The 19,087-nt window shown below is 45.8% G+C and overlaps 1 protein-coding gene across 1 annotated transcript; it reads left to right on the top strand.

Moving 5' to 3' along the window:
- The first annotated feature begins 1,500 nt into the window (after positions 1–1,500).
- On the top strand, positions 1,501–16,706 carry LOC139551629 (uncharacterized). The gene is made up of 6 exons (XM_071362897.1): positions 1,501–1,602; positions 1,748–1,848; positions 2,050–2,290; positions 14,696–15,400; positions 15,520–15,625; positions 16,172–16,706. Exons 1-6 carry the CDS (start codon positions 1,542–1,544, stop codon positions 16,266–16,268), a joined length of 1,311 nt encoding a protein of 436 aa, XP_071218998.1. The 5' UTR covers positions 1,501–1,541; the 3' UTR covers positions 16,269–16,706.
- The last annotated feature ends 2,381 nt before the right edge of the window (positions 16,707–19,087 follow it).

Raw genomic sequence — 19,087 nt, 5'->3', positions numbered from 1 at the left:
TCTATGTTGTAGGTCTAGGTTTTCTGTTTCTATGTGTTTGGCCTGGTGTGGTTCCCAATCAGAGGCAGCTGTCTATCGTTGTCTCTGATTGAGAGCCATACTTAGGTTGCCTGTTTTCCCACTATGATTTGTGGGTAGTTGTTTTCTGTCTTTGTGTTAGTTACCAGACGGAACTGTTTCGGTTGTTCTTTGTTTGTTTATTTTGTATTTTACCACGCTGCATATTAGTCCGATCCTTCCTACTCCTCCTCAGACAAAGAGGTGATCCGTTACAATGGCTGTGTGCTCGATTTTATACACCTGTCAGCAACGGGTGTGGCTGAAATAGCCGAATCCACTCATTTGAAGGGGTGTTCACATACAGTACCAGTCAAAAGTTTGGACACACCTACTCATTCAAGGGTTTTTCTTTATTTTGACTATTTTCTACATATGATTTCCCACATATGCTGAGCACTTGTTAGCTACTTTTCCTTCACTCTGCGGTCCAACTCAAACCCAAACCATCTCAATTGGGTTGAGGTCAGGGGATTGTAGAGACCAGGTCATCTGATGCAGCACTGAATGCATTAAATGAAATTTAACCATAATTTAAAGAAATATAGAGAATAAAGAATCAGAGAGGTGTGGGGGGCTGCTTTAATCGTGTCAACTTGGGGATTCAATCCAGTAACCTTTCAGTTACTGGCCCAACGCTCCTACCAGGCTATGGACTTGGTCTTTTACCATATAGCCCTATCTTCTGTATACCACCGCTACCTTGTTACAACACAACTGATTCGCTCAATTGCATTAAGAAGGTAAATCAATTCCACAAATTAACTTTTAACAAGGCACACCTGTTAATTTAAATGCATTCCAGGTCATTCCACCTCGTGAAGCTGGTTGAGAGAATGCCAAGAGTGTGCAAAGCTGTCATCAAGGCAAAGGGTGGCTACTTTGAAGAATGTCAAATATAAAATATATTTTCATTTGTTTAACCCTTTTTTGGTTACTACATGATTCCATATGTGTTATTTCATAGTGTTGATGTCTTCACTATTATTCTACAACGTAGAAAATCGTTTTTTTTTAACTTAGTAGGTGTTAGATTCAGTAGGTGTGTCCAAACTTTTGACTGATACTGTATGTCGTGTATCTTCCCCTGCTATTCATTCTGTCACTGTTTACACGTTGCTAAATCTCTGTACATAGCTGATAATATAACACTGGAAATGTCTTTATCTTTTTGAAACCTTTGTGAAGTTTGTTTACTATTCATTTGTAATAGCTTGTTGTTGTTAGGGTTGTTCTTGGTACTTCTCACTTCTGTTTATTGTTGATTTCATTCCAATAAAGCCCCATTGATTTGAATTGCGAGAGAGAGTGCGAGAGAGAGAGCGAGAGAGAGAGAGAGAGAGAGAGCGAGAGAGAGAGAGAGAGAGAGAGAGCGAGAGAGAGCGAGAGAGAGAGAGAGAGTGCGAGTGTCTCTCTCTCTTCCTTCCTCTCATCTTTCCTCTCGCTCTCTTTCTCTAACCCCAGTGTGAAGCGACCAGACAGACATGGCTGCCACTCTGAAGGGAACTGTCGTCTCTCTTCTTCTTCTCTCCTCCATTTCTCAAGGTAAGGCTTGGATTCAGAACTTCTTCTTCTCTCCTCCATTTCTCAAGGTAAGGCTTGGATTCAGAACTCTTCATCCGATTGTGAGTAGACAGAGTAAAAAGAGGCTGTTCTCAGGTTTTCAACCGTTGTGTGATTTGATTGACAGGTGTCCATGATGTTGCCGTGGTGAGAGCTGTAGAGGGTGAGAACATCACTCTACCCTGTTTACTGGAAGAGGAGGAGGGACGTAAACCCGTCATCTCTCAGGTAGCTGTGTTTCCTCTCTCTTTTTTTCCAACTGATTTAATTGCACTAGGATTCCATGAGTGTCCTGTAAGATGTCTATCTAATAAAATGTATATTTTATTTATTATAGCTAGCTACCTTTTAAGATGAATGAACTAACTGTAAGTTGCTCTAGATGAGAGTCTTTGCTCTTTGACTAAAATGTACATGTCAATGTTCTAGGTAGAATGGAGGAAGAAAGGAGAGATAGAAGACCACAAGCTGGTGGTGTATAACCCTAGTTTTGGTGAAACCCTCATCTGGCCTAACGTCGCCCTGGACGTGGCGTGGGACAAGAACAAGCTAACGGGCACATCTCTGGTTCTGAAGGGTGTAGAGGCTAGGGACAGCGGGCGCTACATCTGTGACATCACCACCTACCCCAACGGTTCCATCAGGAAAGTCACTGGGCTGAGGGTTGAAGGTACGGGCTGAGGGTTGACGGTATGGGCTGAGGGTTGACGGTAAGGGCTGAGGGTTGAAGGTACGGGCTGAGGGTTGACGGTAAGGGCTGAGGGTTGACGGTAAGGGCTGAGGGTTGACGGTATGGACTGAGGGTTGACGGTATGGGCTGAGGGTTGAAGGTACGGGCTGAGGGTTGACGGTAAGGGCTGAGGGTTGACGGTAAGGGCTGAGGGTTGACGGTATGGACTGAGGGTTGACGGTATGGGCTGAGGGCTGAAGGTATGGGCTGAGGGTTGACGGTATGGACTGAGGGTTGACGGTATGGGCTGAGGGTTTAAGGTAGGGGCTGAGGGTTGAATGTATTAGCTGAGGGTTGACGGTATGGGCTGAGGGTTGAATGTATTAGCTGAGGGTTGACGGTATGGGCTGAGGGTTGAATGTATTAGCTGAGGGTTGACGGTATGGGCTGAGGGTTGAAGGTATGGGCTGAGGGTTGAATGTATTAGCTGAGGGTTGACGGTATGGGCTGAGGGTTGAATGTATTAGCTGAGGGTTGACGGTATGGGCTGAGGGTTGAATGTATTAGCTGAGGGTTGACGGTACGGGCTGAGGGTTTGAAGGTATGGGCTGAGGGTTGATGGTATGGGCTGAGGGTTTACGGTATGGGCTGAGGGTTGATGCTATGGGCTGAGGGTTTACGGTATGGGCTGAGGGTTTACGGTATGGGCTGAGGGTTTACGGTATGGGCTGATGGTTGAAGGTACGGGCTGAGGGTTTACGGTATGGGCTGAGGGTTTACGGTATGGGCTGAGGGTTGAATGTATTAGCTGAGGGTTGACGGTATGGGCTGAGGGTTGAAGGTATGGGCTGAGGGTTGAATGTATTAGCTGAGGGTTTGACGGTATGGGCTGAGGGTTGACGGTATGGGCTGAGGGTTGACGGTATGGGCTGAGGGTTGACGCTATGGGCTGAGGGTTTACGGTATGGGCTGAGGGTTGAAGGTATGGGCTGAGGGTTTACGGTATGGGCTGAGGGTTTACGGTATGGGCTGAGGGTTTACGGTATGGGCTGATGGTTGAAGGTACGGGCTGAGGGTTTACGGTATGGGCTGAGGGTTTACGGTATGGGCTGAGGGTTTACGGTAGGGGCTGAGGGTTTACGGTGTGGGCTGAGGGTTTACGGTATGGGCTGAGGGTTTACGGTATGGGCTGAGGGTTGACGGTATGGGCTGAGGGTTGACGGTATGGGCTGAGGGTTGACGGTAAGGGCTGATGGTTGACGGTATGGGCTGAGGGTTTACGGTATGGGCTGAGGGTTGACGGTATGGGCTGAGGGTTGACGGTATGGGCTGAGGGTTTACGGTATGGGCTAAGGGTTTACGGTATGGGCTGAGGGTTTACGGTATGGGCTGAGGGTTTACGGTATGGGCTGAGGGTTGACGGTATGGGCTGAGGGTTGACAGTATGGACTGAGGTTTGAAAGTATGGGTGGAGGGTTGACGGTATGGGCTGAGGGTTGAAGGTATGGGCTGAGGGTTGACGGTATGGGCTGAGGGCTGAAGGTATGGGCTGAGGGTTTACGGTATGGGCTGAGGGCTGAAGGTATGGGCTGAGGGTTTACGGTATGGGCTGAGGGTTTACGGTATGGGCTGAGGGTTTACGGTATGGGCTGATGGTTGAAGGTACGGGCTGAGGGTTTACGGTATGGGCTGAGGGTTTACGGTATGGGCTGAGGGTTTACGGTAGGGGCTGAGGGTTTACGGTGTGGGCTGAGGGTTTACGGTATGGGCTGAGGGTTTACGGTATGGGCTGAGGGTTGACGGTATGGGCTGAGGGTTGACGGTAAGGGCTGAGGGTTGACGGTATGGGCTGAGGGTTTACGGTATGGGCTGAGGGTTGACGGTATGGGCTGAGGGTTGACGGTATGGGCTGAGGGTTTACGGTATGGGCTAAGGGTTTACGGTATGGGCTGAGGGTTTACGGTATGGGCTGAGGGTTTACGGTATGGGCTGAGGGTTGACAGTATGGACTGAGGTTTGAAAGTATGGGCTGAGGGTTGAAGGTATGGGCTGAGGGTGGAGGTATGGGGTGAGGGTTGACGGTATGGACTGAGGGTTGAAGGTACGGGCTGAGGGTGGAGGTATGGGGTGAGGGTTGACGGTATGGACTGAGGGTTGAAGGTACGGGCTGAGGGTTTACGGTACGGGCTGAGGGTTGACGGTATGGACTGAGGGTTGAAGGTACGGGCTGAGGGTTTACGGTACGGGCTGAGGGTTGAAGGTACGGGCTGAGGGTGGAGGTATGGGGTGAGGGTTGACGGTATATTTTTTTTAAAATCTTTTTTTCTTAAATTTTTGTTATTTTTGTTTATTCTTATTTTATTTTTTTTGTTTTCAAATTTTTTTTTTTTTTTTTTTTTACCGTTATTTTACCAGGTAAGTTGACTGAGAACACGTTCTCATTTGCAGCAACGACCTGGGGAATAGTTACAGGGGAGAGGAGGGGGATGAATGAGCCAATTGTAAACTGGGGATTATTAGGTGACCGTGATGGTTGAGGGCCAGATTGGGAATTTAGCCAGGACACCGGGGTTAACACCCCTACTCTTACGATAAGTGCCATGGGATCTTTAATGACCTCAGAGAGTCAGGACACCCGTTTAACGTCCCATCCGAAAGACGGCACCCTACACAGAGCAGTGTCCCCAATCACTGCCCTGGGGCATTGGGATCTTTGTTTAGACCAGAGGAAAGAGTGCCTCCTACTGGCCCTCCAACACCACTTCCAGGTATGGACTGAGGGTTGAAGGTACGGGCTGAGGGTTTACGGTACGGGCTGAGGGTTGAAGGTACGGGCTGAGGGTGGAGGTATGGGGTGAGGGTTGACGGTATGGACTGAGGTTTGAAAGTATGGGCTGAGGGTTGAAGGTATGGGATGAGGGTTGAACGTCGGGGCTGAGGGTTTGAAGGTATGGGCTGAGGGTTGAAGGTATGGGCTGAGGGTTGACGGTATGGGCTGAGGGTTGACGGTATGGGCTGAGGGCTGAAGGTACGGGATGAGGGTTGAAGGTATGGGATGAGGGTTGAAGGTGTGGGCTGAGGGTTGAAGGTATGGGCTGAGGGTTGACGGTATGGGCTGAGGGTTGACGGTATGGGCTGAGGGCTGAAGGTACGGGATGAGGGTTGAAGGTATGGGATGAGGGTTGAAGGTGTGGGCTGAGGGTTGACGGTATGGGCTGAGGGCTGAAGGTACGGGATGAGGGTTGAAGGTATGGGCTGAGGGCTGAAGGTACGGGATGAGGGTTGAAGGTACGGGATGAGGGTTGAAGGTGTGGGCTGAGGGTTGAAGGTGTGGGCTGAGGGTTGACGGTATGGACTGAGGGTTGTAGGTATGGGCTGAGGGTTGACGTATGGGATAAGGGTTGAAGGTATATTACAGTATATCCTCTGTAGTGTGTTTGACATTTTTTCTGCACTGTTCTACTCTGTACCTGTAAGACATTAGAAAAACAATTACAAGTTACAGAGGTCAGGGATCAGGGGCAGCCTGGGACCAGTCAGGGGTCAGGGGCAGCCTGGGACCAGTCAGGGGTCAGGGGCAGCCTGGGACTAGTCAGGGGTCAGGGGCAGCCTGGGACCAGTCAGGGGTCAGGGGCAGCCTGGGACCAGTCAGGGGTCAGGGGCAGCCCGGGACCAGTCAGGGGTCAGGGGCAGCCCAAGACCAGTCAGGGGTCAGGGGCAGCCTGGGACCAGTCAGGGGTCAGGGGCAGCCTGGGACCAGTCAGGGGTCAGGGGCAGCCTGGGACCAGTCAGGGGTCAGGGGCAGCCTGGGACCAGAAATTGTCTCGGGCATTTCTAACACACAAGACAAAGCAGATAATGATAATTTTGATTATTTTGTGCAAAAATATATATATATTTAGAAAGGCCCATTGGGCTAAAAATGTAAATTTCAGAAGAACAGTCCACCCCTGACCGATGTGGTTTGGTAAGACACACTTGTGTGTTGAGTAACCTTGTCTAAAACCTGAAGCCTTTAGCCCAACAGGCTAACACAGTCTGGTGGTATCTGTATAATTGATTCAGTAAATGTTTCTCTATCTATATTGCTATATGGCTGTCTGCTGAGCTGACCTGGCAGTAAATGTTTCTCTATCTATATTGCTATATGGCTGTCTGCTGAGCTGACCTGGCAGTAAATTGCTGCAGAATGCTGTGGTAGCCATGCTGGTTAAGTGTGCCTTGAATTCTAAATAAATCACTGACAGTGTCACCAGCAAAGCACCCCCACACCTTCTCCTCCTCCTCCTCCATGCTTCACAGTGGGAACCACACATGCAGAGATTATCCGTTCACCTCCTCTGCGTCTCACAAAAAAAATACGCCGGTTAGAACCAAAAATATCAAATTTGGACTCATCAGACCAAGTACCGATTTCCACCAGTCTAATGTCCATTGCTCGTGTTTCTTGGCCCAAGCAAGTCTCTTCTTATTATTGGTGTCCTTTAGTAGTGGTTTCCTTACAGCATTTCGACCATGAAGGCCTGATTCATGCAGTCTCTTCTGAACAGTTGATGTTGAGATGTGTCTGTTACTTGAAATCTGTGAAGCGTTTATTTGGGCTGCAATTTCTGAGGCTGGTAACTCTAATGAACTTATCCTCTGCAGCAGAGGTAACTCTGGGTCTTCCTTTCCTGTGGCAGTCCTCATGAGAGCCAGTTTCATCATAACGCTGGATGGTTTTTGTGACTGCACTTGAAGAAACTTTCAAAGTTCTTGAAATGTTCCACATTGACTGCCCTTCATGTCTTAAAGTAATGATGGACTGTCGTTTCTCATTACTTTTTTGAGCTGTTATTGTAAAATATAAAATATATTTAGATTTTGTTAACATGTTTTTGGTTACTACATGATTCCATATGTGTTATTTCATAGTGTTGATGTCTTCACTATTATTCTACAATGTAGAAAATAGTCAAAATGAAGAAAAACCCTTGAATGAGTAGGTCTGTCCAAACCTTTGACTGGTACTGTATGTATTCAGACCCTTTGCTATGAAACTCCAAATGGAGCTCAGGTGCCTCCCGCTTCCATTGATCATCCTTGAGATGTTTCTACAACTGGATTGGAGTCCACCTGTGGTAAATTCAATGGATTGGACATGATTTGGAAAGGCGCACACCTGTCTATATAAGGTCCCACAGTTGACAGTGCATGTCAGAGCAAAAACCAAGCCAGACAGGATTGCGTCAAGGCATAGATCTGGGGAAGGATACCAAAAAATGTCTGCAGCATTGCAAGTCCCCAAGAACGCAGTGGCCTCCATCATTCTTAAATGGAAGAAGTTTGGAACCACCAAGACTCTTCCTAGAGCTGGTCGCCAGGCCAAACTGAGCAATCGAGGGAGAAGAGCCATGGTCAGGTAGGTGACCAAGAACCCGATGGTCACTCTGACAGAGCTCCAGAGTTCCTCTGTGGAGATGGAAGAACCTTCCAGAAGGACAACCATCTCTGCAGCACTCCACCACTCAGGCCTTTATGGTAGAGTGGCCAGATGGAAGTCACTCCTCAGTAGTGGCAGCATCATGCTGTGGGGATGTTTTTCAACGGCAGGGACTGGGAGACTAGTCAGGAACGAGGGAAAGATGAACGGAGCAAAGTACAGAGAAATCCTTGGTGAAAACCTACTCCCGAACCCTCAAGACCTCCGGACTGGGGCGAAGGTCACCTTCCAACAGGACATTGACCCTAAACACACAGGCCAAGACAATGCAGGAATGGTTTCGGGACAAGTCTCTGAATGTCCTTGAGTGGCCCAGCCAGAGGCCGGACTTGAACCCGATCGAACATCTCTGGAGAGACCTGAAAATAGCTGTGCAGTGACACTCCCCATCCAACCTGACAGAGCTTGAGAGGATCTGCAGAGAAGAATGAGAGAAATTCATTCATGAATATCTCTCCCTATCTCTCTCTCTCTCTCTCTCTTGTTATATATCTCTATGTCACTCTCTCTTTCTTTATATCTCTCTCTCTCTCAAATTCAGTTTGCTTTATTGGCCTGATGTAACAATGTACATATTGCCAAAGCTTACTTTGGAGATTTACAATATTAACATCATAAAAATAATAATAATCCATATTGTCAACAGTAACAACAATAACCAAGGGTCAAAATAAACACACATTGAACAATAACAATAACTGTCACGATCATCGTAAGAACATTCGGAGCAAAGAGCAGCGTGAAATCGGTCCGACATTTTTATTATAAGTGAACCGCACAAAAAAACAATAAAGAATAAACGATACGTGAAGCTATGGAGTGCTCACAGGCAACTACACATAAACAAGATCCCACAAAACACAGTGGGGAAATGGCTGCCTAAATATGATCCCCAATCAGAGACGATAAACAGCTGCCTCTGATTGGGAACCATACCAGGCCAACATAGAAATAAAACAACCTAGATAATCTAGATAGTCACACCCCGACCAAACCAACATAGAAAATAAAAGGCTCTCTCTATGGTCAGGGCGTGACAATAACAATAAGCATAGAGGACATGTGCAGGTTGATTGGTCTGTCAGACACTGTCCCTCATCTTATGGCAGGCAGCAATGTAGTGCTCTGCCAACCCACAGCTCTCTGCGTCCTCCCCCAACAGGACGGGCAGCCTATCCTCATCAGAGAGGTCTTTGAAACCTTGAATAAGGGTTTCACATTTGGGGAAATGACACTCTAATTGTTTTATATTTTTGACATTTTGTCAGGAAATGCAGCTCCGTCTCAGGTTCTGCTGTTGTGCAGTGGTTGCACAGCCTTTCCTCTACAGGGAGCCACGTTTTCCTGTGTCTACCCTTCTCAATGGCAAGGTTGTACTCACTGAGCCTGTACTTTGACAAGGTTTTTCTAAGGTTTTGATCAGTAACCATGGTCAAATAGTTTGCCACGGTGTACTGTCGATTTAGGGCCAGATAGCACTGCATTTTGCTTTGTGCTTGTGCTTGTGTTTCCCCATAAGTAATGTCGTTTTGTTTTGACTGTGTTGTAATTTGATTTATTCTGATCGATTGGATGTTCTGGTCCTGACGCTTCAGTGTGTTAGTAGAACAGGTTTGTGAACTCAGCCCCAGGACCAGCTGGATGAGGGGACTGAGGCTTCAGTGTGTTAGTAGAACAGGTTAGTGAACTCAGCCCCAGGACCAGCTGGATGAGGGGACTGAGGCTGCAGTGTTTTAGTAGAACAGGTTAGTGAACTCAGCCCCAGGACCAGCTGGATGAGGGGACTGAGGCTTCAGTGTGTTAGTAGAACAGGTTAGTGAACTCAGCCCCAGGACCAGTTGGATGAGGGGACTGAGGCTTCAGTGTGTTAGTAGAACAGGTTAGTGAACTCAGCCCCAGGACCAGCTGGATGAGGGACTGAGGCTTCAGTGTGTTAGTAGAACAGGTTTGTGAACTCAGCCCCAGGACCAGCTGGATGAGGGGACTGAGGCTTCAGTGTGTTAGTAGAACAGGTTAGTGAACTCAGCCCCAGGACCAGCTGGATGAGGGGACTGAGGCTTCAGTGTTTTAGTAGAACAGGTTAGTGAACTCAGCCCCAGGACCAGCTGGATGAGGGACTGAGGCTTCAGTGTGTTAGTAGAACAGGTTTGTGAACTCAGCCCCAGGACCAGCTGGATGAGGGGACTATTTTCTTTGCTCAGCTCTTGGCATTGTAGGGCGTGGTAATGATATGAGAGGGGTTCACTGTATTTTAGATGTTTCCAAAACTGAATTGCTCTTTTTTGAGTTTTTATTATTAGTGGATATTGGCCTAATTCTGCCCTGCGTGCATTTTTTGTAGTTGTCCTCTGGACATGTAGGAGAATCTTACAGAATTCTGCATGCAGGGTTTCAACGGGGTGTTTGTCCCACTTGATGAAATGTTGTTTTACAAGTGGACCCCACACCTCGCTGCCATAAAGTGCAATTGGTTCAATGACATATTCACTTAGTTTTAGCAAAATTTTAATAGGTATTTGAATTTGTTTTTTAATGGCGTAGAATGCCCTGCGTGCTTTCTCTCTCTGTTCATTCACTGCCTCATTAAGGTGTCCAGTTGAGCTTATTTTTAAACCTCAGTAAGTGTAGTGTGTACAGTACTCTATATATATAAACCTCAGTAATTGTAGTGTGTACAGTATTCTATATATGTAAACCTCAGTAATTGTAGTGTGTGCAGTACTCTATATATATAAACCTCAGTAATTGTAGTGTGTACAGTACTCTATATATTTAAACCTCAGTAATTGTAGTGTGTACAGTACTCTATATATATAAACCTCAGTAATTGTAGTGTGTACAGTATTCTATATATTTAAACCTCAGTAATTGTAGTGTGTGCAGTACTCTATATATATAAACCTCAGTAAGTGTAGTGTGTACAGTACTCTATATATATAAACCTCAGTAATTGTAGTGTGTACAGTATTCTATATATGTAAACCTCAGTAATTGTAGTGTGTGCAGTACTCTATATATATAAACCTCAGTAATTGTAGTGTGTACAGTACTCTATATATATAAACCTCAGTAATTGTAGTGTGTACAGTATTCTATATATGTAAACCTCAGTAATTGTAGTGTGTGCAGTACTCTATATATATAAACCTCAGTAATTGTAGTGTGTACAGTACTCTATATATTTAAACCTCAGTAATTGTAGTGTGTACAGTACTCTATATATATAAACCTCAGTAATTGTAGTGTGTACAGTATTCTATATATTTAAACCTCAGTAATTGTAGTGTGTGCAGTACTCTATATATATAAACCTCAGTAAGTGTAGTGTGTACAGTACTCTATATATATAAACCTCAGTAATTGTAGTGTGTACAGTATTCTATATATGTAAACCTCAGTAATTGTAGTGTGTGCAGTACTCTATATATATAAACCTCAGTAATTGTAGTGTGTACAGTACTCTATATATTTAAACCTCAGTAATTGTAGTGTGTACAGTACTCTATATATATAAACCTCAGTAATTGTAGTGTGTACAGTATTCTATATATTTAAACCTCAGTAATTGTAGTGTGTGCAGTACTCTATATATATAAACCTCAGTAATTGTAGTGTGTACAGTACTCTATATATTTATACCTCAGTAATTGTAGTGTGTACAGTACTCTATATATTTATACCTCAGTAATTGTAGTGTGTACAGTACTCTATATATATAAACCTCAGTAATTGTAGTGTGTACAGTACTCTATATATTTAAACCTCAGTAATTGTAGTGTGTACAGTACTCTATATATTTAAACCTCAGTAATTGTAGTGTGTACAGTACTCTATATATTTAAACCTCAGTAATTGTAGTGTGTACTGTACTCTATATATATAAACCTCAGTAATTGTAGTGTGTACTGTACTCTATATATTTAAACCTCAGTAATTGTAGTGTGTACAGTACTCTATATATATATAAACCTCAGTAATTGTAGTGTGTACAGTATTCTATATATTTAAACCTCAGTAATTGTAGTGTGTACAGTACTCTATATATATTTAAACCTCAGTAATTGTAGTGTGTACAGTACTCTATATATATATAAACCTCAGTAATTGTAGTGTGTACAGTACTCTATATATATTTAAACCTCAGTAATTGTAGTGTGTGCAGTACTCTATATATTTAAACCTCAGTAATTGTAGTGTGTACAGTACTCTATATATATAAACCTCAGTAATTGTAGTGTGTAGAGTATTTTATATATTTAAACCTCAGTAATTGTAGTGTGTGCAGTACTCTATATATATAAACCTCAGTAATTGTAGTGTGTACAGTACCCTATATATTTAAACCTCAGTAATTGTAGTGTGTGCAGTACTCTATATATATAAACCTCAGTAATTGTAGTGTGTACAGTCCTCTATATATTTAACCTCAGTAATTGTAGTGTGTGCAGTATTCTATATATATAAACCTCAGTAATTGTAGTGTGTACAGTACTCTATATATTTAAACCTCAGTAATTGTAGTGTGTACAGTACTCTATATATTTAAACCTCAGTACTTGTAGTGTGTACAGTACTCTATATATTTAAACCTCAGTAATTGTAGTGTGTGCAGTACTCTATATATTTAAACAACAGTAATTGTAGTGTGTACAGTCCTCTATATATTTAAACCTCAGTAATTGTAGTGTGTGCAGTCCTCTATATATTTAAACCTCAGTAATTGTAGTGTGTACAGTACTCTATATATTTAAACCTCAGTAATTGTAGTGTGTGCAGTACTCTATATATATAAACCTCAGTAATTGTAGTGTGTACAGTCCTCTATATATATAAACCTCAGTAATTGTAGTGTGTGCAGTACTCTATATATTTAAACAACAGTAATTGTAGTGTGTACAGTACTCTATATATATAAACCTCAGTAATTGTAGTGTGTACAGTACTCTATATATTTAAACCTCAGTAATTGTAGTGTGTGCAGTACTCTATATATGTTGTGCCAATTGCGAACTTTGGTGTAATATCCTGAGATCTGGATCTTCTCTGGAAAATCATTATTTTCGTCTTTTTGGGGTTTACTGCCAGGGCCCAGGTCTGGCAGTACTGCTCTAGCAGGTCCAGGCTCTGCTGTAGGCCATGTGCTGTGGGTGACAGCAGGCACAGGTCATCTGCGAAAAGCAGGCATTTAACCTCTGGATTGTGGAGACTCACAGAAACAGAGATGCACAGGAACAGAGATTCTCAGGAACAGAGATTCTCAAGAACAGAGATTCTCAGGAACAGAGATTCTCAAGAACAGAGATTCTCAGGAACAGAGATTCTCAGGAACAGAGACTCACAGGAACAGAGACAAAAGATCGAGGAAACTAGAGTTGAAAGTGTTCTAGCATGTTAAAGCAATGGAAATGAGACAAGGTCTAAAATATATTATCTATAGTTGTTCTGGGTCTGTGCAGATGAAGGAGAGGAGACAGGGAGAGGAGGCAAGGAGAGGACGCTACCTGCATTATTGAGACGCACCGAAGGGAATTTTTACAACCACCTGTCTGCATCTCACTGTCTGAAAACATGTATATCTGTCTGCACCTCTCGCTCTCTCTCGCTCTCTCTCGCTCTCTCTCTCTCTCGCTCTCTCTCGCTCTCTCCATCTCACTGTCTGAATACATGTACATCTACACGTCTCTCTGTCTCCATCTCCCTCTCTCGCTCTCGCTGTCTCTCTTTCTCCATCCTGTGTGGTGTGTGTTGATGAATGTGGTTTAGTTGAGTCATCACTGACACACTGAAATCTCTTCACATTCACATTAACAGACGTCAACATGTGGACCACATGCAACCCTTTCCCTTATAGTGCACTACTTTTGTAGGGTCATAGGGCTCTGGTCTAAAGTAGTGCACTATATAGGGAATAGGGTGTCATAGGGCTCTGGTCTAAAGTAGTGCACTATATAGGGAATAGGGTTCTATAGGGCTCTGGTCTAAAGTAGTGCACTATATAGGGAATAGGGTTCCATAGGGCTCTGGTCTAAAGTAGTGCACTAGGGAATAGGGTGCCATAGGGCTCTGGTCTAAAGTAGTGCACTATATAGGGAATAGGGTTCTATTTGGGACACGATTTCACACGTTCTGCTTCCTGCTCTCCAGCAGCCGGCAGCAACAGAAGCTACAACACGGTCTCCTTCAGCAGCTGAAAGTTGCAAATAGAACAGCCACGAATAGAGCCGACTCCTTTCAGTCAGTGATTTACGGTCTGTTCTATATTATACATGTCTATCTGAATGCCATACACTTTTACCACAGCTACAGTACAGCACGCTCACCTTCTGCAATGTACTACCACTGAATATCGCAGATAGAAATGCCCCGAATAGAGCTGAAGTGTCAGAGAGTTACGTTCTATATTATACATTTCTATCTGCATGCCCTGAACCACAGCCATGATAGAGCTGAAGTGTCAGAGAGTTACGTTCTATATTATACATTTCTATATGCATGCCCTGAACCACAGCTACTGCATTAATGCCATGATAGAGCTGACGTGATTCCTTAACCACTCTATGTGTCTCAGTTGGTAGAATAGTGTGCATTCAAACACCAGTATTATTCCATGTCAGAGAGGAATGTGTGTTCTAGGTCATATATTTCTATGTGTTCGTAACGTTGAGGCCTAGCGAACATCTCTTCTATCGGTTCCGTATTAGGAGAGAGAACACTGAGATGTTAATCACCGTAGCAACAGCCCTAGGAAGGGTATAGATTGCCCTCTGCTGGACCTAGTTGGAGTACTGTTCAATTACTGCTTCCTGAAAGGGGTATTCCGGACACAAATGCACCCTGGGATGTGTAGTTGCTGAAGCGTTAGAGGGACGTGATATTAGTGATGATTCTCTCTCTCTGTCTCTCATTACTTTCATACATAACAGGTCCTGCTACCACAAGTCCTGCTGTCACTGTGACCCCCAGCAACAACGTAACTGAGTCTACAGGTACCGGCAACAACGTAACTGAGTCTACAGGTACCGGCAACAACGTAACTGAGTCTACAGGTACCGGCAACAACGTAACTGAGTCTACAGTTACCGGCAACAACGTAACTGAGTCTAAAGTTACCGGCAACAACGTAACTGAGTCTACAGTTACCGGCACCAGCGTAACAAGCGACCTAACAGAGCCAGGGGAGATGACAACCCCCACAGCTAACTTTAGCGTCAAACCAGACACCCTCACCTCCTCTACCGTACAGGAAGTCAACACCAGTATCACCATCACTACCTCTGTCACCCAGCTAATTAACTCCAATACACACCGATCAGTCAACACAGAGGCGGGACCAAAGGGGTCAGAGGTCAACAGCTCCACCGACAGTCCAATCAGAGTCCCATCCACGGCCCAATCAGGATCCACCTATCCACCCGAGGTCCAATCAGATCAGCCCACTCCGTGGAGCGTCCAATCCGATGGTGGGCAGGGGAACGCGTCTGAAGCAGATACCTCCAGCGGTGGTGGTCAGGGGGGCCCAGTGTCCACTACGCTATACCCAGAGAAGAGCACCCTGGCTGGGGAGAAGGAAGACCACACCCTGGGGACCTCCACTGCCTCCCATGGGGATAATGTGGTGATGGAGACAGGTAGGACCACAGCCAGAGGATAACGATATCATGATTATAGAGGATAACGATATCATGATTATAGAGGATAATGATATCATGATTATAGAGGATAACGATATCATGATTATTCCTGTCAGTTCCCAGTAGTGGTCAGAGGTATGTGGTGGTGTGGGTGCTGCTTCCTGTCCTGGCTCTGCTGCTCGTGGTCGGGTTCCTCTACAGACGATACATCATCCAGAAGAGGTGAGTGTGTTTCCTGTCTTGGCTCCGCTGCTCCTTTTTCACATCAATCACATCAATTAATCTCTCTTTTCTACCTGCCTTTCAAACTGACTCTTTCTCTCTCCCCCTCCCTCCCCTCTCCCCCTCTCTATCCTTCTCTGCTCTGCTCTCTCTCCCTCCCCTTCCCCTCTCTCCCTCCCTCTCTCCTCCTCCCCTCCCCTCCCCTCCCCTCCCCTCCCCTCCTCCCCTTTCCCCCCTCTTCCCCCTCCACTCTCTCTCTCCCTTCCTCTTCCTTCCTTCTCTCCCTCCCCTCTCTCCCCCCCTCTCCCCCTCACGCTCTCCCTCCCCTCCCCTCTCTCCCCCCTCCCCTTTACCCCTTCTTCCCCCTCCACTCTCTCCCTCCCCCGCTCTCCCTTCCTTCTCTACCTCACCTCTCCCCCTCTGCCCTCCCCTCTCCCCCTCCCTCTCTCCCTCCCCTCCCCTCCCCTCCCTCTCTCCCTTCCCCTCCCCTCTCTCCCTTCCCCTCCCCTTTACCCCTTCTTCCACCTCCACTCTCTCCTTCTCCAGGATGGACCTGCCTCCCCCCTTCAAGCCTCCTCCCCCTCCAGTGAAGTATTCCTCTTTGAGAGCTCATGACGTCCCCATGACCGACATCCTCACCTGAAGGGGGAGCTGTTGTATTTGTTTTATGGTTAAATGAAACGCTCCATTGGTCCCCATTCATGTTATAGTCATACTTAATGTGCGCCCTCTGCTGTCAGAAATATAAATGGGCCTTTTTGTAATACGGTAATACCTTTTCTGTTCCCATGCTGTGTGATTTAATGGTATCTCTTTACAAAGCTGGACTTTGAAGCCTTTTCTTCTGTTATGTTGCTATGCGTTTTTGGTTTTCAAGTCAATGAGTTTTTACCAAAGAGTATGATGTTCATTGTTACAGAAATGTCTTTATGGTTAAACTTTGGTGTGAATTAAGGAAACCAAAATATTCTTTATTAAATTTGTAAATATTGTACTTTTTTTTTTTGCAGATATATTTTATAAAATAATTAAGATCGCAATTTAATGTATCCAATCTGTTTAAATAAAGATCTTAAACATACTCATAAAGTTTTGAGTCAATGTTATTCACACCATGACTGTTAATAGGTCATGTACTATACCAGCACCAAAACATTCTGGAAAACTGAGAGAGAGAGAGAGTTCCCATCCCACTCCAGAACAGAACCGTGACATTCCCACCTCTGAACTAGAGAGAGTTCCCATCCCATCCCACTCCAGAACAGAACCGTGACATTCCCACCTCTGAACTAGAGAGAGTTCCCATCCCATCCCACTCCAGAACAGAACCGTGACATTCCCACCTCTGAACTAGAGAGAGTTCCCATCCCATCCCACTCCAGAACAGAACCGTGACATTCTCTCCTCTGAACTAGAGAGAGTTCCCATCCCATCCCACTCCAGAACAGAACCGTGACATTCTCCCCTCTGAACTAGAGAGAGTTCCCATCCCATCCCACTCCAGAACAGAACCGTGACATTCCCACCGCTGAACTAGAGAGAGTTCCCATCCCATCCCACTCCAGAACAGAACCATGACATTCTCCCCTCTGAACTAGAGAGAGTTCCCATCCCACTCCAGAACAGAACAATGACATTCTCACCTCTGAACTAGAGAGAGTTCCCATCCCACTCCAGAACAGAACCGTGACATTCTCCCCTCTGAACTAGAGAGAGTTCCCATCCCACTCCAGAACAGAACCGTGACATTCTCCCCTCTGAACTAGAGAGAGTTTCCATCCCATCCCACTCCAGAACAGAACCGTGACATTCCCACCTCTGAACTAGAGAGAGTTCCCATCCCACTCCAGAACAGAACCGTGACATTCTCCCCTCTGAACTAGAGAGAGTTCCCATCCCACTCCAGAACAGAACCGTGACATTCTCACCTCTGAACTAGAGAGAGTTCCCATCCCACTCCAGAACAGAACCGTGACATTCTCCCCTCTGAACTAGAGAGAGTTCCCATCCCACTCCAGAACAGAACCGTGACATTCCCACCTCTGAACTAGAGAGAGTTCCCATCCCATCCCACTCCAGAACAGAACCGTGACATTCCCACCTCTGAACTAGAGAGAGTTCCCATCCTATCCCACTCCAGAACAGAACCGTGACATTCCCACCTCTGAACTAGAGAGAGTTCCCATCCCATCCCACTCCAGAACAGAACCGTGACATTCTCTCCTCTGAACTAGAGAGAGTTCCCATCCCATCCCACTCCAGAACAGAACCGTGACATTCTCCCCTCTGAACTAGAGAGAGTTCCCATCCCACTCCAGAACAGAACTGTGACATTCTCCCCTCTGAACTAGAGAGAGTTCCCATCCCACTCCAGAACAGAACTGTGACATTCTCACCTCTGAACTAGAGAGAGTTCCCATCCCATCCCACTCCAGAACAGAACCGTGACATTCCCACCTCTGAACTAGAGAGAGTTCCCATCCCATCCCACTCCAGAACAGAACCGTGACATTCTCCCCTCTGAACTAGAGAGAGTTCCCATCCCATCCCACTCCAGAACAGAACCGTGACATTCCCACCTCTGAACTAGAGAGAGTTCCCATCCCATCCCACTCCAGAACAGAACCATGACATTCTCCCCTCTGAACTAGAGAGAGTTCCCATCCCACTCCAGAACAGAACCGTGACATTCTCACCTCTGAACTAGAGAGAGTTCCCATCCCATCCCACTCCAGAACAGAACCGTGACATTCTCTCCTCTGAACTAGAGAGAGTTCCCATCCCATCCCACTCCAGAACAGAACCATGACATTCTCCCCTCTGAACTAGAGAGAGTTCCCATCCCACTCCAGAACAGAACCGTGACATTCTCACCTCTGAACTAGAGAGAGTTCCCATCCCATCCCACTCCAGAACAGAACCGTGACATTCTCTCCTCTGAACTAGAGAGAGTTCCCATCCCACTCCAGAACAGAACCGTGACATTCTCCCCTCTGAACTAGAGAGAGTTCCCATCCCACTCCAGAACAGAACCGTGACATTCTCACCTCTGAACTAGAGAGAGTTCCCATCCCATCCCACTCCAGAACAGAACCGTGACATTCTCTCCTCTGAACTAGAGAGAGTTCCCATCCCACTCCAGAACAGAACCGTGACATTCTCACCTCTGAACTAGAGAGAGTTCCCATCCCATCCCACTCCAGAACAGAACCGTGACATTCTCCCCTCTGAACTAGAGAGAGTTCCCATCCCATCCCACTCCAGAACAGAACCGTGACATTCTCACCTCTGAACTAGAGAGAGTTCCCATCCCACTCCAGAACAGAACCATGACATTCTCCCCTCTGAACTAGAGAGAGTTCCCATCCCACTCCAGAACAGAACCGTGACATTCCCACCTCTGAACTAGAGAGAGTTCCCATCCCATCCCACTCCAGAACAGAACCGTGACATTCTCCCCTC

This window comes from Salvelinus alpinus, chromosome 24, assembly GCF_045679555.1.
Source record: "Salvelinus alpinus chromosome 24, SLU_Salpinus.1, whole genome shotgun sequence".
Lineage (NCBI taxonomy): Eukaryota > Metazoa > Chordata > Actinopteri > Salmoniformes > Salmonidae > Salvelinus > Salvelinus alpinus.
Note: the sequence above shows the minus strand (reverse complement) of the source record. Positions and strands in the feature narration are given on the sequence as shown.

What these genes read in the sequence shown, in the direction of transcription:
- LOC139551629 (XM_071362897.1), top strand. Translation starts at nt 1,542, where the DNA reads ATGGCTGCCACTCTGAAGGGAACTGTCGTCTCTCTTCTTCTTCTCTCC. An exon ending in CACTGGGCTGAGGGTTGAAG is followed by an intron (nt 2,291 to 14,695) that starts GTACGGGCTGAG and finishes CATACATAACAG; the next exon opens with GTCCTGCTACCACAAGTCCT. An exon ending in TAATGTGGTGATGGAGACAG is followed by an intron (nt 15,401 to 15,519) that starts GTAGGACCACAG and finishes TATTCCTGTCAG; the next exon opens with TTCCCAGTAGTGGTCAGAGG.